Source organism: Berghia stephanieae, chromosome 6, assembly GCF_034508935.2.
Source record: "Berghia stephanieae isolate SIO BIC M18660-M18661 chromosome 6, UCSD_Bste_1.3, whole genome shotgun sequence".
In the NCBI taxonomy this organism is placed as follows: domain Eukaryota; kingdom Metazoa; phylum Mollusca; class Gastropoda; order Nudibranchia; family Aeolidiidae; genus Berghia; species Berghia stephanieae.
Window position 1 is genome coordinate 28,536,499 of NC_088365.1, and position 22,939 is coordinate 28,559,437.

A 22,939-nucleotide genomic window follows, 5' to 3' on the forward strand; every position below is an offset into this window, starting at 1 on the left:
CAAACTAAAAAAGAATAGACCAAAGAATCCCCAAAAAACAAAACACAGAAAAACAGCAGAAAAAAAATAAATAAAAAAAACAACAACAAAAAAAAAAACCCACAAAAAAACCCCAAACATTTAATTGAAAAATAAAAGATTGAAGAGATGATTGACATTTCACCAGCAGATTAACGTGTGAAATAAAAGTGCTGTTAAATGGTATCAAAGAATAAATGAAAACGTGTGATTGAAAAAATAAACCATTCATCCAAATCAGATTAAGACTTAATAAATATTGTCAATATTCTCTTTCAACAATTCAAAGAGCAAGAAATTAACCATTGACATGCATAAGGAATGAACAGCAAAATGTGAGAGCCAATGATAATCAAACAAAAAAAAACCAAAAAAAAAAAAACCCAACAAACAAAAAATAATGAATAAAAAAAAAAAAAGAAGAAAAAAAACAAAGATGACAATGAGGAAAAAAAAAAATAATATAAAAATATATCATTCACCCTATATACACTTCACACACACACACACACACACACATACACACACACACACACACACACACACTTTTAAAAAAACCCAAAAAATAAACAAACAAACAACCTCAAAAACTTCGATTAGAAATTAAAAATTAAAGATTAGTGTGATAAATTTAAGACCAGATAACATTGACTCTCACAGAAGAAAAAAAAAAAATGAAATAAAACCAAATAAAAACAAATGTAACCAACAGGCAACAGCTGCAACCAATAAAAGAACCATACAACAATACTTAAAGCGGAATGGTGATGAAAAAAAAACAAAAAAAAAAAAACCCCAGAATGCAAGGGTTTTCAAAGTACATGGACATGCATTGTCAGCAATCAAGGAATCAGTATAATGACAGACAGGAGTGGAAGAATGGCAGGGTAATTTGGACATCTTCTCTTATCAACGAGACAAAAAAAAAAAAAATTGGATTGCCTTGTTGATAAAGAAAGGCCACAAAACTTTGATAACAATTATGAAAGTAATCATGCATATTCATAAAGCTCTTCCTCTCCAGGGCTTCGTCAAGCTCAACCCATTTAAAAATACCTCATTAGTTCAACCCCACCCCACCCCCTACAAGCCTTATGGTACAAAATATCCATTTCTTACAAAATTACTGTCGGACATTTGCATCCATGCATGCACTGTCCATTACTGCTTATAGCCAGTTACTCATTCACACCTGAGTTCGCCCCACCCCACCCCCTACAGGCCTTATAGAACAAGCCAGGTACTCATTCACACCTGAGTTAGTTAGAAACAGTCTTGCTAACCTTTGCTACAATTTATAAGTTAACCCTATACCCTTTAGCACAGTGCTGTCTTAATAAAACAATGCATCATAAATCAGATCTCTGTGATTGCTTTTTAATAATAATAATAATAATAATAATAATAATAATAATAATAATAATAATAATAATAATAATAATAATAATAATAATAATAATAATAATAAAATAATGAATTTATATAGCGAATAGTTCCAATCAAAATTGCTCACTGGTGCTTTACATCAACACGTCATATATCATAAATATATATAAAACTAACGAGTTAAAAACTACATTGATTTTATAATATCATATATTATAAATTATATGCTCTACAGAAAAATTATGTTTTTAAGCAGTTTCTAAAAGTAAGTGGATTTTCACTATTTTTTGTTTCAATGCTGCTCGGGTTCCACAATTAGAGGGCATGGTGGTCAAAGGATTTTTCATTAAAAAACAAGATTTTCGGGGGTTCTTTTAGGAGATTTAAATTAGCAGATCTCAAATTTCGATTGGATTCATAAAGATGGAGCCTTCGGCTGTGTCTGTAGTTATGGCCTAAACTGGATAAATTACAATAATAAGAGAAATTCAGACAACTTTGCTGAAGACTTAAATATTTGTTATGACCTTGACCCCTCTCACTCACCTAAATCCAAATCCTCCTTGCGTGGTCGGCTGTTAAAAGGAGCTGATTTGAAATTGGCATCTAAAATTTTTTCCTTGACCTGTGAGATTGTGTCACAGTCGAGGACCTTGACTGGATGGGATGGCTGGTAACACCGGTCAGCATCAATATCCATCACATGAACCACCTAGGGATCAACAAAGGGATGGTTAAACAATGGTTTATGCAGTCCATACTTCAATAATAGAAATGATTAAATGAATGGATCAAACAATGGTTAGTGCAGTCCATACTTCAATAATAGAAATGATTAAATGAATTGATTTTATACCCAAATGTCTTTGCTTAATTTGATTTTATTTCACATAAGGAGTGATCAGGAAGTGAGAGTAGGCAAGTTTCTATTCTATTTTACATTTTTTTTCTCCTCTTTCATCTTTGTTTAAGTTTATATAGTCAGTAATAAAACGTGGTTGCATAGATTGATCTAAACAGTTTGACTTTCAAATTGGACAAGTGGTTGTTTTGTGAAAAACCCCACCCGAAGAATCCCCCCCCCCCCCCCAAAAAAAAAGGGCCTATACTTCATGTGGCCTTTTTGTTTCTATATAGAATTTCTACAGATAAGAAGTATGTCAAGATTAGTCAACTCTATGTTTTATTATTGCCACAGTATTGCACAATTGACAGGATATAAAATGTAAAATGATGGCTTTACATATTCAAACGTTTGAATTACTTTGACACTTTTACTTATGGCTCACCATGGGCTTGAAGTCAATCTGCTGCCTGATGAGTTTGTCCTCACTGAGAGAATAACGGGCTTCACTGGTGATGGCATCCACAGGGCCCTTGGAGACTTGCTGTTTGATGGCCCCGTATAACATGAATAAAGGCTCACCAGCGCAGTCCTAGATTATGGGAAAATTTTTAAAAGGTCACACTCATTGAGTAACATTTCACTCTAATAATGCTACTGTAATTAGAATGTTCACGATTCTATTTTCGAACAATTTTAAACCATTAAAGATAATGCCTGCAGATTACCAGATTGACCAGTTAGGGTATATTTAAAGTCATCTTCAAATGAATGGGTAAGAGTAATTTAAACTCCAAGTCACAAGCAAAAATTCCAATGCCACCATACAGACAGATCTGAACCTGTAACCTTCCAACCAAATCACCAGCTACTCTTCACCCGCTCTACTTCTAATTTGATTATAAATTTAGATTCAAAGTTTCCAGAGTTACGTCTCAAAACTCTAAAACTGAACAGTCCTACAATAGTTAGAAGATAAATACTTTTGATTCTTCAGAACGACAGAAATGATTATATTTTATTATTATTTTTTTTACATTACCGTTTTTTAACATCAATAGCATTTTCAAAAAATCATACATCAGCATTGTTTACTTACTTTTAAAAATCTGTATAAAAGGAATGTAAACCAATTTGTCAACATTTTTTCTGCTACTGATTCATTCCTGAAATTCATTTGAAAAAAGGGTAAAAGGAGAGGGATAGGGGGAGAGGGAAAGGAGGAGAATAATGTTAATCCATTTCTACATGTTTATATGTCGTAAAAGAAGTCATGTAGTTTGAAAATAAATAACAAAGATGCCACATATAAAAATCTATATATACATTTTCTAATTTTAAGAAAATAAAACTTGTACCAACTCAAAAAGGAAAATTTCAATATTTATGTCTATGAACTGTTTTGAAAATAAATAATAAACATAAAAGAGAAAAAGTGCAAGCACCAGGGCAATGGTGAAATACATACCGTCGTAGCAACAGTTGTGGATGAGATTTTGGCCCAATGACCGTTTTCTCTATTAATTCTTCCAGTAGGATCTTGAGAATTCTGGTAGACAAATGAAAAGGTTACAATTGTAATTGAGTGGAATTTGTGAATAGTGTTTGTCTTTGAAATGTATATGTCTTGAATGTGGAGAACACCTTAGTAAATTATGATATCATCAAGGAGTGTTAGAAAAACAATAATTTTACTTTTAACACAATTTCAACTCTTTCCACAGTAGTTAAAGACAAGACAGTTAATGTTCCACTTAATGACTTAAAAGCTTCACTCAAACCCAAGACAGGGTTTACAAACAGTTGACAACTCAGTTTAAAATATGGAATTTGAAGTTCATCAGACAATTAAAAAAAAAAAAAAAGCATGCTAAGCATGAGTAGTTGTGTGTCATGATTTTAAATAAATAAAATAACATTCTTGACCAATCATGCATATTGTGAAAAGTAAAAATGTCCGATTCTCATGTTTATATATTTTTTTCTCTCACTTGTTACATTTGACAATGCATTATTATATTTTATAAAAGCATCGTTATAAGCCGGTAATAAGAAATTGGAAAGTGAGAGGAATAAATCTTAATTCAGCCTGGCAAAATGAGTGTCTCTACTTACTCTGTGTTGTATTCCATCTGTGTCTGAAGTGCTACAGATATCAGAGAGGCTACATTCACTCTTTCCTTGATTGTGAAGTCTTTACGCGTCTCCAGAGTTCTGATAAACAACAGTAAAAATGTCTTGTTGCGAATCAGATTGAAAAACAGCTTGAGGCCGTGAACTGTGTCCTCCCTGTGGCTGTAATCAAGCTGCAAAGGAAAAGAACAATAAAATAATTTTAGTTTTTAGTTGAAAGAATTCTTTATTAAATGTAAGAAATGTAAAGAGAATTGAAGTGCCGAAGGCAATTGAAACTAAAAACTTGAGATGAGTAAATAGAAAATCACACAGAGAAATGGAATAGTGGGAAAAAATATCAGAGAAGGAAATCAGTGGCTTTAGTCACAAGTTGTTCAACTCTAAGACAAAACAGTTTTCTACTCTTCAGACAATAATGCATCATGTGAACAAATATAGGGTAAAACTATCCAATAAAAATGCTTTAATTTGACATGATGAAACCATTCATATCATCATCGGTTTAAAAAAAAACCCCCCAACAAACTCCTGCATATTTGGGTTTTCCCCGAGTTGATCGCTTTGCTACTAAAGCCAACAAAATGCATCAAGAGATGGCTTTAATTCTGAGCCTTAAAAGATTCCATCCATAGTCTGGCAAAGAATGAGTAAGACAACAAATTACAGCATCAACGGCTTAACTGTTGTCTTGTCTTGTTTTGTCTCAGAGACTGGATGGGTGATCGTGTTCTAAGATAAGGTAATTTACATACAATGGCCCACTTGACTCTCGTGTGAATGAGTACTTGGCTGTATACAGTAAAGATATTCCGAGACTACTAGCATAAAAAAGGACACCTCACAAGTAACTTGTACTGTAAGATATGGATCTTTGGTTCCATTTAGCCTATTGAGAGTAGTAGATAAAGCACTGTGATGAACGTCGATTTTGTGAAACTTTGTGGAAATGCATTGCATTTATCTTACACAGAGAGGTGATGAGCCTTACCTCTAACTCTCTTATGACAGGGTGCTCGTGACATCCAGGGAACAACACCCGCATGCAGTAGGTACGGTAGTCCCAGAATGGAATGGACACACTGCCATCTGTCTCACTGGTCAGTTCTGTCATATCAGTTTGTAATTCCGCAAAGGCTGGAAAAATAAGTAAGAGGGATAGAATGATTTTGAGTATACAAGTGTACATCGTTCAAATGGGAAGAGAGGGGGGGTGGGGGGGGGGGGATTTCAACCACATGAAAAGAATATGACAAAATATAGAGTAAGATAAAATAAGAGGTTCTTGACCCCCCCCCCCCTAAAAAAAAAAACGAGTGGATTAATGAACACAAGAAAAACACAATATTGAACAAATTAAATTTCAATATGAAAATACTAAAAACATACGTTCCCAGAATCCAATACTGTCGGAAGGCCCTTTTCATAATAAAAGAAAATATTTAATTCATTTTATGATATAATCTTGCCACCTTTCAAAATATAAGTAAGTGATCCATGACTTAATACGACCCTAAAAAAAACTCCTCATACTTGACACCAAAGAGTTTATGGGGCCTAGTCTTAATTTAAACCTGAGTGTACCTTTAATAAAGTTTGCAGATGACACCGCTCTTCAAGGCCTCATAACAAATGGCAACGAAGTGGCTTATAGGCAAGAAATTGATAGATTTGTGTCTTGGTGTGATGCCCACCACCTAGAGCTTAACATAAGCAAGACAAAGGAGCTAGTGATTGACTTTAGGAGAGTGAAGGAACCGATAGAACCGTTAAAATTAAAGGACCAATTCGTCCAGCGAGTTCCTCACTACAAATACCTTGGTGTAACGATTGATGACAGGCTCAAGTGGGATGAACACTTGAAAATAATTAGGCATAAGATGTGCAGACGTACATATTTTTTATCAAAACTCTCTCAGTTTAGAATAGATAAAACCCTCTGCACATTATTTTATAGAGCAGTAATCGAAAGTGTTTTGTCATTTTGTATAACAGCTTGGGGAGGCAATTGCTTAGCAGTGGAAAGGAACAAAATAAATTCAAATATTAAAAAATCCATTAAACGCTATATAAATGATGTTGACGATGTAGATCTTTTATACGAGAAATTTTGTATAAATAAAATAACTAAAATATTAAATGACCAGTATCATCCACTAAGACCATCAATTATTATGTCAGAAAGAAGTGGTCGCCCTTTCTCTATTTCAACGAAAACAGAGAGACACCGAAAATATTTTCTGCCGTCCAGTATTAGGCTTTATAACAACAAGCAATAATCATTTTATATAATTATTTCTCATTTTTACTTTTTAAAAATATAAATATTAATTTATTAATTTATTTGTTTTGCAATCTTTTCAATTTTCAATTTATAGTGACAGTTTTAACTATTTTACAGTGTTGAAATTATTCATATTATAAAGCGCAGCTCTGGTTATAGAGCTGCTCCTTTTTTATATATATACATCCTATTTCCATTGTATTTTTATCTTATGTGTAAATTATAACACGTCTGTACAAAAAAATTTCCTTTTTGGGATGCAATAAAGTATTATTATTATTATTATTATTATTATTATTTATCAAATATTTGAGGTCAAACATTTTTGGCCAAAATGACAAAAAACTGGAATAAGAGAAATGATGGGCAGCATGATAGTATAATAGAAAATTTTCTCTTGTTCGAAAAGATCAGTTGGTAGGGCACTCACTTGACATACAAAGGGACTGACATCGATCCCAAGTTGAGATTATATTTCCGAACCCCCTGTCCACCCAGCAGTGATTGGGTAGTTGGGTCTGTTAGATCTGGTGGAAAGTACTTTGCAATAGACAAACAATTGCTGTTGTCCATTTCATGCTATAGAAACTGGGATAAACTCCAGCTTCACGGGCCAAATCTGGACCTGAAGGAATTGAGGTTAAAACTACCATTTTATTGAAATATGACATTTTCCTTCACGCCACCATACCTTCTTTACATTCATTGGCCACCCTCGATTCCAACTGGTCCATCTCCTTCCTCATTTTCTTCACCATGTCATCATTCCGTCTAAACTTGAGGAAGCAGCAGATACAAACGATGCCGACGGTGAAAATGACAACAGATGACACGATGATGATGATGATGATGATTAGTTTGGACAGACCTTCCTGCTCCTCGTACTTCAGTACACCCAGCTTGTAAGTCAGATTTTGGCCTATATGGACCTGAAAGACAGAAATACCAAAAAGAAATAACATCATCAATGTTATCATCATACCATTGAAGCCATGCTATCAAAAGTTGCAGAGAAAAAATAGTGAAATATATAGAACATATAGTGTACGATACAAAAACTAGTTACAGCAGTTTGAAAAAGTCAAGAAGTATCACGCAAAAAATTGGTGATTTTCTTTTGTCACTTTCTAAAGGTTCCTCCTGGCACTGTATATTACACACCTTTCAGATTTTAATCTTCTACCAGTGACTGATGCCAAATTTTTAATTTCCTATTTTTCAAAAAGATAAAAAAAACCTGCAAAGGCTGAGGTATTTTGACAAAATTCCCTTTTTTTAATGATCCTATTTTACAGTAAAACAATTCTGCTTCACTGAAACAGATGGTATTTGGATGAAGTGATCATTTAGCCACCAATCGTGATAATAATAATAATAATTCTTATCTCACGAATGCGAAAAAAATATAAAGGTGAAAGGTTAAATAAATTTTAATTACAGTTGGGTGACAGTCTTTCACTTCCTGATAAGAGCGAATGACGAAACAATATTGTAGAAGTTGATCATATTTATACTTGAAATATTTTATAAATAGCTCCTTTTATCAAAAAGTTGAGCACTAATATTTCATGGTTTTTGTTTTTATAATTTATATCTATTCATATATGACAATGAGGCTGATGGAACTGGACGTCTACCTACCATGACTTCAGGGGGCCCACTGCCCACCAGTGCCGATGGCTGGGCCATTGGTGGACTACAACTGATGATGGTATTGGCGATAGAATTGACAGGACACTCAGCATCACCAATGTAAATCTTCACATCTGATTTACTCACTGGATCTAACAGACGACCCTGAGGAGAAATTTTATAATTAAAATTTATTACCAGCAACTTAATAAAATAAATTTTAAAAATTGCACATTTAATAGCTCATTTACATGAATCATTATCCTCTACTTGCTTCACGAAGCTTCATTTTTTATTCCAGCAGGCCATAGGAAACCAAATTTTCATTTCATATCATAAACGCCATCTGATAGCAATGAATGCTTTAGCCATGTATTCATTCATACCCGATTCTAATGAGGTAATGTATGTAAAGTGCCTTAGACAAGGACAGAGCAAGAGTTTGAGTACTTGTCATCTGGCCACTGACAATGCTCATCATAGATAGACTTTTATTATTAGACAAGACATCAAGCTGATGAGCTGTAATGCCAACAAAACGGATTAAATTTTGATGATTAACCCTCTTCTTACCAACCATAGGAAAATTGCCCCATTCGTTCAGACACGACCAACAATTTTTCACTCTGATTTCATCTGTGCATCACAAAATTTAAAGAAAATCTTTTGTCATAGCTATGAAAACTTGACACTGTGTTGTAGTGCTCATTTTGCTGAACAATATTATGTACAGAATGTACTCGTTGCTTTTCTGTTTAAGAAAAATCTATTTTTGTGTTGGCTGGGTGTGAAGTTTTGGGGAAAAGTCTGAAAATGGACGGTAAGGAGACAGATAAAATTCAAAGTGTCAGCATCTGGTTCAGTACAATAAATCACCAGACTGAGGTGGCGGGTCTCATTTATGTCTAGTATGTAGCCTTGATATTCATTCTGATCCGATGATTAAAAATTGGGGATCCCAAAAAGCTCAGTTGTAAGAACATTTGCCTCACTAGCAAAGCATCTTGTAACAGTTACAGGTGCAGTTGAAATATTGAGGTAGCTGTTAGATCTGGTTGAAAGTACTTTGCGAGAGACTTGTATCCCATCCAAAGGGTAACGAGCAATTGTGATTTCATTTAACAATGGGATAAACTTTGGTTGCATGAGTCCCAAGGCTCTGTACGACTACTTACTCACTTTCTCTTTTTATTTTTTTTCACTGGTCATATATCTTTGAAGGAAAACTACAATAAAAACACTTTAAAAATCACCCCCGTACCAGTTGCAGGAAAGGTGTGTATTATACAGGGCCAGGTGGAACATTTAGAAAATGACAAGAAAAAAAAAAACCCATCAATTTTTGCATGATTCTTCTTGAATTTTTCAAACTGCCCTGACTGGTTTTTGTATCATACACTATATTATGTTCAGTATATTTCACTATTATTTCTCTGCAACTTACATCAATATAAAGAGTATCATGGTTCCGTGGATGGTGCTCCACGCCGTCCTCAAATCCATTCAGAATTGGATCTGGATGAACCTCCAGCTTGTTGAGGTATCCAATCTTACGCAGGGCCTTGACCCCATCCATGAAGAATCCGTATTCCAGCTGGATCGGAGATGGGAACTGCTGTTCTAGGGATTCCACACTTGGGGACAGACACGTCATATTTGTCTCGGGCTTTTGGGAGAAGGTGCATGCCTGGAATATAAAATACATTGGAGAAAAAAAAACACAACTAAATTATACAATGAAATTGATAAAAATTAAAATGAATCGATAAGAAAATAAATACAAAAAAGAGCTTTTTGAAACATTAAAAAAAATAAATTAATACCATCCATTTTTTTTTGTTTACACGTATAATGATATGTTTTGATAAAGGGGAAGCCTGAAACATCTGTCTAGTTATTTACTGAATCTTTACATTTGTTTTTATTGTGGATTAAACTCTACAATGCCTGCTTAGCCACTGATGGCACAAAATGATAAATATTATTTTCTGTTGAGCAAATGGAAAATCATCCTATGTAAATTATAATTTTGTTTTTTATTTTTGTAAGATTCAAGAGCAATGTTTACATATTAATGTAAAAGACATACCCCTGTGTACGATTTGCCCTTGTGCCAGATGACCATCAATGGCGACTGGACATGATGAAGGTTTTGACCCGAAACATTAACCAGCTGGCCTCCACTGTGAAGTATAAATGAGAATATATCTTAGGGTAATAATCACTCAATTAATAATACAAAATGTAATCAAGGTTTCACAAAGCTATTGTAATATCAGAGAGGAGTGAAGACCTTTCGCAATCTTTAGATTGAGAAATATAATAATAGAATTAAAAAGGTGAAATTGAGAAACAAAAGACTCGGAAAGACAAGACTCAGAGTCAATAGGTAAAAAAATTGTTGATGTGCAGATGCAAAAAAATAATTTAAAAAAAACCAAAACTAATGACACATCTTTATATGTCATTGCCAAGACATTCCGTGAAGGAGTACCAGATAAATAATCAAACAAAAGTCTATTGTCGACCCATGCTGTCTAAGATGAGCAAAGTGGAGGGTAATTGTTACTCCCAAGGAATATAAAAAACTAAATGCCCGAAGCAAGGCTTGAACACGGTGAGCAATGCCCTAACTATTCGGCCATCTCATCGTCCTAGAAGCAAAGCAGTCTTTCAAAACTATATGACAATTAAAGCTGGGGTTTATTTCCATTTCTGTAGCATTCAACAGACAGTAGACATTACTTGTTATTCTTTTGACTGAACACATATCTAAACTCCTACTTATTAAAGCACTCTACCACTGAACTATCCAGATCCTATGATTATTAAAACTTAGTGGAACTTTCATAGGTGCAGATTAACCCTCTTGTTTCTGATCATCTTACATAATTTCCCCCTAATATTGATCCCATTATAACTGCAGACCTATACTGTTTAATTAAGTAAACAATAGCAGAGATTGCAATTATGACTTTCATTCAATTCTTGAAAATTGTAAAATAAAATGTCAGCCAAGTCCAACTCAAAACAAACTCAGCATGTAAAGGAATAATTAAAAAAGCAGGAGAAAAGATGATAGATAAATTTACACTTTACAATTCCCCAAACTTAATACAAGCAAAGCTTTGGGAATTGCTAATCAACCGATTGGCCAAAAGATTCTTCAAAGACTCAAACAGTGGTTGAAAAGGAAGAAGAAATTTACCTTCGGAGGACAGAGTATCGAGACATCCAAGTAATGTTAGGATTGGTGACATATTTGAACACCACTCCGACAGGTTGCAGCACTGCATTGTCTATGGTGGTCCTAACATCCATGGAACTAGAGGAGCTGGAGGTCAATGCTGCTGCAACTGCTCCTGATGATGATGATGATGATGATGAGGCTGATAAAGATACTGTAGAAGAGGTCAGAGGTGTCGTCTTGCAAGTGATGGATGTGGAATTGATGCTGGGAATAGAAGGATGATAGAAAATAATAAAAGTCCATTTAAATGTTCACAACCAGGAAAGTGTATGACATACCACTTAGTCTTTTAAAAAGGAGATTTTGATACTGCAACATCCATCTTAAGTAAGTGGTAAGTAGTAAATAAAAAAAATAATATGATTTAACTTTGCCTTATAATTGTAATTCAAAAAAAAATTATAATGTATTTTCTACAAAAATACCTTTTTGGGTTCTGGCAGACATTATCATTCCCAATGTCTACTGTCAAGTTTGAGCCTGTATCCAAGTGATGCCCAAGAAGGGTGATGGTGGTGCCCCCATCAAATGGACCAATCATGGGCTCTATACTGGTGATTCGTGGTTGCTTAAATAAAAGACAACAAAAAGTTTTAAAAACTAGATTAAAAAAATAAAACGTAAATGAAATGGAGGACCATGGTGGAAGACCAAGACTTCTAACCAATATCTATCAATTCCTGCCTTGATATGATTCTATGCCACGGAGCTATAAATGCTGAGAATTGAAGTCAACGTTAAAATGCTCAGAGTTATGAAAGATTAGATTTTTTTTTTTCCATTTTATGTCAGAGACAGAATTGAGTTGCCACAATAAACACATATCAATTTAACTCGGAATTCATGATTTCGACAATAATACAGTTTTTTAACAAATTCTATTTGACTGGGCCAAGAAATTACCAGATTGAGTTGATCGATCATATAGATAATACTAATAACCAAATAGAGAGTGAAGAATTTCCAACTCAAGTCCTTACAAATTGTTAGATTTGGCATTAGTATTATTTATATAATGCAAATATGAGTAAAATTGAAAGGTTTCAAATGAAAGCAAAGTTAAAACAACAACAGAAATTTAGGGTATAAACACTTTGTCAGCAACACCAGATCTGGTGTAGCAGATAGAATATTTATTTTATTTCCCCAGAAATAGTTTTGCACACTTGCTCTATTACCTCCAATTACAACACCCTACACATTTTTTTTTTTTTTTTTTTTGGTAGTGTCAGTAGGGGGATACCGGGAAGGATGTTTGGATTAAAATTATTTTTTTTTGGCGAGGGAGCGTAGTAATATAGGATATTACTTGTCTGCTACCAGATAAAAGACTTACCACAAAAGTAAAGCCAAATTCTAGAGTGTGGTGTTGATTGGCACCAATACCAACCCCTACCCTGACAGGAATTGCCTTGTCCAACAAGGATGAGTCCTGTCTTTGTGTGCGACATACGATTCTGAAAAGAAGAGGGTAATGATTATACTACATCTTTTTCAAAAATTGCATTACAATTGAGTATATCCATAGTAAACATCATCATCTAAACGAGTTACCTCTCTTTTATATCTCTAATGATATAACAGCTTACATTTAACATATAAGACAAGACTTGTAGCCTTTAAGACGCTGGAGGACTTTTTAGACAAAGACAGTCCTGCTTTAAAACAAGGAAACTTTTGAATTTAATATTAGCTAGAGAGCTTTAAGACAAAGTCAGTACTGCTTTATAACAGACAACTTCCAAATTAAACGTTAGCTGAAGGACTTTTTAGACAAAGACATTACTACTATAAAACAAGAAAACTTTGGAATTAAACATTAGCTGGTGAACTTTTTAAACAAAGGCAGTACTGTTTTAAAACAAGAACATTCAAAATTTAATGTTAATCCAAGATAGAACAAGATTTTAAAACGCTTTTTCTCAAGCCCTTCAGTTGAGGCATCTTATTTCTAACTCAGGACCTAATTTAGGTCAGGTTGTGGATCCATGACCTTAATTTTCATCACATCAACACACTGCCTATGCGCATTTCTGCCGTTGGTTTTGGAAACACAGTATATACAATGTTAACCAAATAGCACATACTGTGTTCTTCAATAACACAGCAGATTTGTACTGTGCATTTCCATTGTTCAATAGCGAGTATTCGCCATTTACTCGTTCATCTGGTTTGAGTGATGTTATGTGTGTAAATTCCCTTACCTAAGGGTTGTACATGTAAATCGTCTTACCTAAGGACAAAGCTTGAATTGATTACAAGATGCTATCTATCAGCTAGGTGAGAATATAAGGTAAATACACATAAAAAAAATATTCTCTTACTCTTTAGGTGGAATGTAGCTCTTAATCTCACATCTTGTTCCAACAGTAACAAAGACATCACCTTCGCTAAATCCAAGATTCTTTCCGATAATTGTTATATAGGTACCCCCTTCTATTGGGCCAGACTTTGGAGAAAACGAGGTGATCTTGGGGTCCAGGCAGGTCGCGCCCCGTTTGAGGAACGCGCCAGTGGAGCCCTGACAGAACATGCTGGTTGTGCAGTGTTCCCCGGATTGCTTACACCATCCACACTGATATTTGGGATCCTCCATGAGACAGTCTCCACATGTATCGGCCATGGAGCTACACTTGTACATCACCACCATCACATTTGTAGGGTTGTCTAGTGGGTAATCACCTCCTCCCCACAACACTTTCAAAGGAACATTCTGGAAGCCTGCCTTTCTCATATACTTAAACTGCAGAGAAAGAAGAGGGACAGGGGGTGAATAAAGAATATGATAGTAAGTTGCTTGAAAGTTATTAAATCCAAAACAAAGAAAATGATAAATCAGGGAGGAAAAATGATTTCGATATTAGCTGAATTTATGACTTAGATGATTCCATGGGTAATCCACCTATGTGCCTATTTTGAAATTACCTAAAAGTCCCATCCAGGCACAAACAAAGAATGCTCCTATGAAAGATACACTCAAATGTCTACAAAGTACAACACATTGCATTTAAAACTAGGACCTAGAACAAATAGCAATAGTATATATAACAAAGAGATGATTTACAAAGTAAAAAAATATCTCTCAAAAAAACATACTACACATGTGACTGTCCCCCTCATAGCTAAGGATTCTCGCCAGGACCAGGGGAAAAAAACGAGCAATCTCAATCCAGATCAAAGACAGTGAGAAACATGTAAAGGGAAAATAGATATGGGGAAAAGAAGACACAGTAAGTGACCCCCTTGCTCACCATGGAAGGTCACTAAGACCCCGCCCGACACCCTATTATGATAACGTTTTGAAATGAAAGGCTACAAATGGGTAACACACAACAAACTCTTACATCCACTTTTTGACAGGTGATATTGTAGACTCGTCCCTGGATCAGCTTGGCCTTGGCAGGCACCACAATAGCCCTGTCGATGTTGAACTGGCACCGCAAGCTGTCCAGCTGGAACTCCTGAAGTGACTTTGCCTCCACCGTCACGCTAGCCTGGGATCCAGCTGCCACGAGAATCTCAGTCCCTTTCTCTACATTTCTGAATTGAGGACAGTAGTCTGGGCCCTGGGTCAGACTGTTGGTGGTAGTCTGAGGAGAAAAGATTGGATATTATTAATGTTCAGGAAAGAAAATCAGAAACAGGAAACAGCAATATGTTTATTAAAACTATAATGGTCCTTTTTCCTTGAAAAAATTCTCTAGTTGAACTTCTACCAATTCTGTTGTCAATGAGAATCAATCTATTTTTTCCTCGTGTAATTATTGGTAGGGTAATAGTGATGATAATGATGATGATGATGGTATCATCATCAATATTTTCATTACTTTTATTTCTTCTAATTACTTATAATCATCATAATTATAATCATTTTCTTCTTCTTCATCATCATCCATCATCATCATCTTCATCATCATTATTATCATTATTATTATCATTAATATTATCATTATTATTGTTACTATTATTATTATTATTATCATTAATATTATCATTATTATTGATATTATTATTATTATTATTATTATTATTATTATTATTATTATTATTATTATTATCATTATCATTATTATTATTATTATTATTATTATTATTATTATTATGATGATGATGACAAGTATTATTATTATTATTATTATTATCATCATCATCATCATCATCATCATCATCATCATCATCATCATCATCATCATCATCATCATCATCATCATCATTATGATTATTATTCGTAACATTACTGTTTACAGATTATTATTTATATTGTCATCATTACTAAAACCACTTTTAATATTACTTATTCTATTTTTATTATCATTTACGAAATCAGTATGTTGCCACTGCATATAATAATGAGGATAAGAGATTAGAAAAGTATTGTGAAGTATACAAACTGCCTGATAAATCAACTTAGTACGTACGTGCGCTTGAATCCTTGATCGTGTGTTTATTAAGATATCTGTTAATTTATTTTTAAAACTTACATTAAGACCGGGGATGAGTTTGTCGTTGACGCAATGTCTTTCTGTGGAGTCTGTACACAAATGGTTCTTGACGCACCAACTACACGGAAACTGGCTTTGGGTGCACGTTGTACAGCTGGAAAATATAGAATAACAATAATAATAATAATATGATAATAATAAACATAATAATAATAATAATAATAATAATAATAATAATAATAATAATAATAATAATAATAATAATAATAATAATAATAATATAATAATAATATATGATAATGATAATAATAATAATATGATAATGATAATAATAATAATAATAATAATAATAATAATAATAATAATAATAATAATAATAATAATAATAATAATAATAATAATAATAATAATAATAAACACGTTACATATCTTTGGTTACAGGACATTGGCTGTATGAACAAAACAGAAAAATACGGAGATAATAATAAAATTTAAGGAAAGAATAATATAATAACGACAACTCTTTCTTATTAACATATATCAAAAATAATTCCTTAGTTATTTCCCCTTTGCAAGCAGCTTCTAATTCGTCGCGGTACTTTTCTAACCCAGAGAGAACATTTATTGAGTTTCTGCGCTCTTATTTATTTTTTTCTTCTTTTCTTTAAAAAACTATCTATACCATGACACGGTCCCGCATGTGTAAATCTTGATTTACCGTTTGATTATTTTATCCATCCAGCAGTGATCGGATGGCTGGGTCTGTTACATCTAGCAGAGAGTACTTTGGGAAAGGCTCGCGTCCAAAATTGATTTTTTAAAAAAGTATTAAACAATCGGTGCATTGCACATCAAGTGACAGAAACCGGGAGGTAAATATAGCACCATGCGCTTTAATGCTATACTTTTATACTTTAAACGATTACACCAAGACACTTACGATGAGTGGACGTTACAGTCAAAAAAGGTGACGATCTGTTCGGCGACTTCCTGGTTGTTCATCAACACGGACAGCTTCATCTGGACAGAATCTGTAATAACGACGATAATAATAATAATAATAATAATAATAAATAATAATAATAATAATAATAATAATAATAATAATAATAATAATAATAATAATAATAATAATAATAATAATAATAATAATAATAATAATAATAATAATAATAATAATAATAATAATAATAATAATAATAATAATAATAATAATAATAATAATAATATAATGGAGATGGGATACATTTTCGTCTCGATCAAAATTGATCCTAGTCTGTTGGCTGTGTGTAAAGCTTCGATTGACAAGGACAATTCGTTTGAAATCTACTCTCTCTCTCTCTCTCTCTCTCTCTCTCTCTCTCTCTCTCTCTCTCTCTCTCTCTCTCTCTCTCTCTATCTCCTTCTCCAGGGACAAAAAAAAAACAACAAAAAAACACACACACACACTAGCACCGTTTTGCGACCATTGGGAACTCTGTCCATTACTGACCATGCTTAACCCTTTCCTTAACAGTCATTTTCAGAATTTTCCCCAAAATTTAACACCCACCCAACAAAAACAAAAAAAAAGTTTTTTCTTACTCAAACAGAAAAGCAACAAATACATTCTATGAATAATATCGATCAGCAAAATTAACTCTACAACGTTTTGTCACGTTTTTATAGCTATGATAAAATATTTTTCTTTAAATTGTGTGATTTACTAAAGAAATCTGATTGATAAAAGTGCTGGCTGGATCGTAACGAATGTGACGATTTTCCTATGGTTGGTAAGGAGAGGGTTAACATCACTTAACGTTTTTCCTTCAGCATACCATCACCACCACCGATAAACCCAGACAAACAACAAAGAATTGAACTTACCTTCTCCTGACCCGAAGGCGGGTAGTTGTCCAACTTGGGGCGTGTCGCATTGGAACTGGGTGTTGGATCTCTTGGCTTTGGTCTCCACGGCTTTGACCGGGTTGTCCACGTCTTCCAAGGAGGAGAAGCGACAATGGTAGTTGTAGTTGCTCTGGAACTCGGGCAGGTTTTGAACATCCAACGTTAGCTTTAGGTGGAAAAAAAAAGGCGTAAGAGTTAAAGGCCGCTATTCAATATCACTCTACCCCTCCCCATTAAATAGCAACGAGTAATGATAGATATCAAGAATACAATAATAATTTGTGACGTCAGATTACCAAGTGTTAAATTTCACTAAAGATTACCTTATTAGAAAAGACGTAGGCCTGTCATTTTGAACGTGTCTATTATTCTTAGATGACGAAATCGAATCCATTGATTGGTAGAACAAAAGTGATTGGGAGGGAATACGTCCAGAATTCCAAAAAGCAAGAGTGTACGAATCGTATAATATTAAAATACAGGGAAATGCCAATCGAGGTCAAAATGCATTTAAGACCGCTGACAAATATGACGGCAATCGTATTATTGGCTTAACAATTTATGTCCAAGGTCAAGGTAAAAAATAATTATGAAAAATAAATTAATGAATGCTGACCTTCACCTTTTAAAGTGATTTTTCGTGCTCTGCACAGGACTGAGCTTGTATTGAATTTGGCCACCATAACTTGTAACGTCATGATGATGATGATGATGATGATGATGATGATGACGACGACGACGATGATTGATGCTGTTGCTACTGATGATGATGATGATGATGATGATGATGATGATGATGATAATAATGTAAGTGAACACCTTACCAGCCATATCTTGTTGGCCTGTATCAGATCGGGCACAACTTGCTTGATGTGAGGACACTGTTGACTGTTGTATGGCAACCATCTCTTGGGAAGGTTCATGCCCTGACATGTTTCACGGCGGCTACACCTGAAATAACACACACGATAAGAAAAAGAAAATTTAAACACACACTAAAATGGTTATTGGATGGCTGGGGATAATTTGGATCTGGTGGAAAATAGTTCACGCACGATTATTTTCTCCGATCCATAAGACATGTAGCAAACTGATACTGAACGCATCGCGTTACAGAAACCGGGATAATTCATGAGGAGTGTAAGTAAGGATTGCAGCTGGTGTTAGAACATTAGACTGCCTATATATCTTCAAGGCTGTGTGAAATACATTCAGTTAAAATAGTGATGCATTCATCCGTCGCCTAAAATTCAAAGGTTTAACTCTCTCCTTACCATCCATTTTCACGATTTTCCCCAAAACTTCACACCCAACACAAAAATAGATTTTTTATCACTAGTAAGTTCTTGCCATAATTTCTTTAGTTAGACATGTTCTACAACACACTGTTCATTTTCTTTAAATTTTATGATGTACAAGACAAATTTGAATAAGAAAAATGTTGGTTGTATCCTAACGAATGTGACGATTTTCCTATAGTTGGTAACGAGAGGGTTAAAAAAAAAAGTTTTCGATGCCTTCAAAAATAATCCAGTCCAACGACCTAAAGGAGCAGGAGATTGTCAGAACAATGTTGACGCATGTGGAAGATATTCTTGAAAAAAAAAATTTTTTAAATGAGCTTTTATATATCGCAATATCCCAAAGCGCTTTGCAAAGGGTCCCTGACCAACAGCAACACGTAACATGTAGAACGAGACATGACGCCTGTAAGGCGATAATACAATTTTTTCCCGACAGAGAGACAACGCTGTTAACGGCCAGGTACTCATTTTACACCCGAGTGCGGTGAGAGAATGCGAGTAAAGAGCCTTTTCCAAGGACTCAACTATGCGCCGAGAGAGGCTCGAACCCAGGACCTTCCGATCCGAAAACGAAGACCACATAACCGCACACATTTGTCTGTAAATAATTATTTACTGACACAATTTGCCAAAAATAAAACAAAATAAAAACAAAACCCCCCGCCAAAAAAAAAACCCCACAAAAAACAAAACAAATATTAAACAAACAAAAAACATTACACAGTACAAAACAAAACAAAAAAAAACAAAACAAAAAAAAAAACAAAAAACAAAAAAACAAAAAAACAAAACAAAAAACCAACAACAAACAAACGACTTTCAATTAAGCTTCAGTCCATCAAGCTGATATAATGTAGAACAAAACAATAATTTGCTTTGTCTTGCCATGAGGTCAATGTAAAATAAAATATTAAAAAATAAAATTCAAGACGTCTGACAATGGAACTCAACAAGTATCGTGATAGATTGTTATGTAATTTTTAAAAAAAGTAAGTCAAACAATCTAACACCTTATCCAGAAAAAAACAAATGTATATAAAAGTAACTGGTGTCTTATAAAGAACCATAAAGATACGACACAATAACCCTTTACAAGCGGAATACGATCTCATTCTAATTCTAACAGTGTCTTCAGATTTTATATTTTCACTTAAGTACAACAAGACCAGCAATGTGACTCGCTCGGTCTTCATTGGCTTGGAGCCTGAACCCCACGGGTTGTAACTGTAACCTACCATTTTGGAACCACGTGACTTACTGCCTCAGTACGTAATTATGTAGGGGGGGGGGGGTGTGATTATTTAGTAATAGTAGTAAACAGTAGGGCTCAAAATCGAATTTCTAGTGAAAGATAAGAAACTGGAGTTAAGTTTAAAGCTTGCTCCAATACAATGGATTCGTTTATTATGACAATTTATGACCAAAAGACAATTTTCTAGGTATTTTGGTTTCAAAATCACTTCTGTTTTTTTCACTTCACATCTTGTTCACCCCGATATAATACAGGTCGGAGGCGATGGGTCACACATATTAGCAGTTACAATGACATAAATGGCGGGGAATTGTTATAAGAAATAAATTCAATATCGCCGTTCAAGGATTCAAAAGAAGGTAGATTACATTAATGTCTGGATAACTAAAATCTTTTTATTTTAAAATACATAGATCCCACAAATTTCGAGCAGATTAGCTGTGAACGGCTGGCTAATCCAGAGTCCTCAATGGCTCCATGGTGGCTCGGCCAAGTTTCTTCAGACAACCTACATTGTTATGGACTCGTTGTTCAGATGAAAATGGTCTCACATCAACGCAAGATAATATTGTCTATTTACAACAATGTCAAAAAACTAGCCCGTCAGTGCTTTTATTAGACAATAAATTAAATTAAATTAATAAATTGAGCTTTATATAGCGCAATATCCACTGAATGTGCTCAAAGCGCTGTACAAGAGGTCACTGGTCAACAACAACATTTAACATGTAGGACGGGACATGACGCCTGTTAGGCGATATTACAATTTTCGGACACAGACAACGCTGTTAACGGCCAGGTACTCATTTTACACCTGAGTACGGTGAGAGAATGTGAGTAAAGAGCCTTCTCCAAGGACTCAACTATGCGCCGAGCGCGAGGCTCGAACCCTGGACCTTCCGATCCGAAAGCGAGTGTCATACCACAAGACCACATAGCCGCACAAAACCAACATAGACCTGCTGTATGTGACGAGGGTATCCGATGTATTAAAAAACAGATGTATTTGAATGGGGAAAACAACTTGTTTGAAAGTAAAGAAAAAAGTAAGTTTCATCACAGGGTGTTAAGTGTGTGAAATGACAAATATGACGTAATGTGAGTCTACGAAAAGCATAGATAGCTTAAAAGAATAAATAAAAACCAATAAGCGAGCAACATAAAAGGTAAAAAAAACAACAAAAGATAACAACAACAAAAAAATAAACACCAAAAATAAACAAATAACCAAATGGAAAATATACAGGCAATAGTGTCAAGTTATTGATTTGTAAAAAAAATAAATATCTTAAACATAATTTTCTCTTATCTTATGCTCTACAACCTAAACCTGCTTATAAAATGGAGCTGGGGCAAGTTAATCAAGGATGGAAGGGGTGGAAAATGGCTAATGAATATGGAGGAGGAGGAGGAAGAAAGGGAATGAGGTGGAGGGTGGTGGGACATTGGCGTTGTATCTTAAAAGTCAATATTGATAATAATAATGTTCAGTCGTCTTTGATCTAGGAATATTACTCTCCTGCCCGAAGGCCCGAAGCCATGGGCGGGAAGAAAAGAAATCATGGAAGGTGGAGAGGAACCGGAAGGAAGGAAATAACGTCCCGGAACCGGAAACTGTTTGGGTTGTGGGGCATGCTGGGTCATTGGTATTCAATACGGGGCAGGAATTGTAGACATGCCCTTGGGCACTTACTTAAAATAATTTCAGCGATTGATAGAGTGTAACATTAATGAATACGAAATTAGTCGATGACTAATAAATTCACGGGAGTTATGACATTATTATTCTGAGAGTGCTTCAGAAAGTCAAACGAATATTCATAAGAAACGTCACAAGAAGTAAGCCAGGTCAAATTAACGAAATATACACGTAGACATATTATATCTTAAAAACTAAATAGAGATTTATGGATTCTTAACAGTACTGTACTTGTTCATAACAACTAATCACCGAGATCAAAACTGCTTAAAATCACGTTTCACTTCTATATTCCGAGAGAGAAAAATATCCCCCCCCCCCCCAAAAAAAAAAATATTCAAAAAAAAATAAATAAATTAACATAACCATTTATGGTCAAAGAAGGATCTTAATTTGAACGGACATAAGCATGGACTAGGAAGCAAAAACCAAACATCAATAAAAGTCTCAGTGGGTACCAACTCTACGAGCATGAAGGAAAATACGAGTGGTCTAGAATCGAATTCTGACGAGTCTATCGTCCCATCTAAATCTATAGATCCACAATTATTTTGAAACTTTATACTTATCTTCTATGATTTCTATTGGTGTAAAAAAAAAAAAGTAACAAAGCAATTCAAATTAAACACGAGTAACAATAAACCAAAAAATCAACCACCCCCTTCCCACAAACAAACAAACAAACAAAAACAAAAACAAACCAAAAAACAAAATCCACAACAAGTTTCTTCTTTGATACTTTTCTCAAAGATTATTGTGAACGTTAAAAAAAGAAAGAAATAAATAAAGAAAGACAGACAGAAAGAAA

The 22,939-nt window shown here is 34.3% G+C and overlaps 1 protein-coding gene across 3 annotated transcripts in view; it reads right to left on the reverse strand.

Annotated features, from left to right (window-relative positions):
- LOC144974794 (plexin-A4-like) overlaps positions 1 to 22,939 on the reverse strand; it is a 300,472-nt gene that overhangs the window by 14,219 nt on the left and 263,314 nt on the right. For all 3 annotated transcript variants that reach the window (XM_078918062.1, XM_078918063.1, XM_078918061.1), the window contains 19 exons: positions 18,701 to 18,827; positions 17,856 to 18,042; positions 16,930 to 17,020; positions 16,029 to 16,143; positions 14,892 to 15,137; positions 13,872 to 14,290; positions 12,884 to 13,004; positions 11,973 to 12,115; positions 11,506 to 11,751; positions 10,387 to 10,480; positions 9,742 to 9,984; positions 8,307 to 8,462; positions 7,357 to 7,594; positions 5,373 to 5,518; positions 4,364 to 4,554; positions 3,717 to 3,797; positions 3,348 to 3,414; positions 2,694 to 2,840; positions 1,951 to 2,116 (listed from right to left, as the gene is read on the reverse strand). In XM_078918062.1, the coding sequence (XP_078774188.1) occupies positions 1,951 to 2,116; positions 2,694 to 2,840; positions 3,348 to 3,414; positions 3,717 to 3,797; positions 4,364 to 4,554; positions 5,373 to 5,518; positions 7,357 to 7,594; positions 8,307 to 8,462; positions 9,742 to 9,984; positions 10,387 to 10,480; positions 11,506 to 11,751; positions 11,973 to 12,115; positions 12,884 to 13,004; positions 13,872 to 14,290; positions 14,892 to 15,137; positions 16,029 to 16,143; positions 16,930 to 17,020; positions 17,856 to 18,042; positions 18,701 to 18,827 (3,224 nt within the window). The remainder of the gene's footprint in view (positions 1 to 1,950; positions 2,117 to 2,693; positions 2,841 to 3,347; positions 3,415 to 3,716; positions 3,798 to 4,363; positions 4,555 to 5,372; positions 5,519 to 7,356; positions 7,595 to 8,306; positions 8,463 to 9,741; positions 9,985 to 10,386; positions 10,481 to 11,505; positions 11,752 to 11,972; positions 12,116 to 12,883; positions 13,005 to 13,871; positions 14,291 to 14,891; positions 15,138 to 16,028; positions 16,144 to 16,929; positions 17,021 to 17,855; positions 18,043 to 18,700; positions 18,828 to 22,939) is intronic.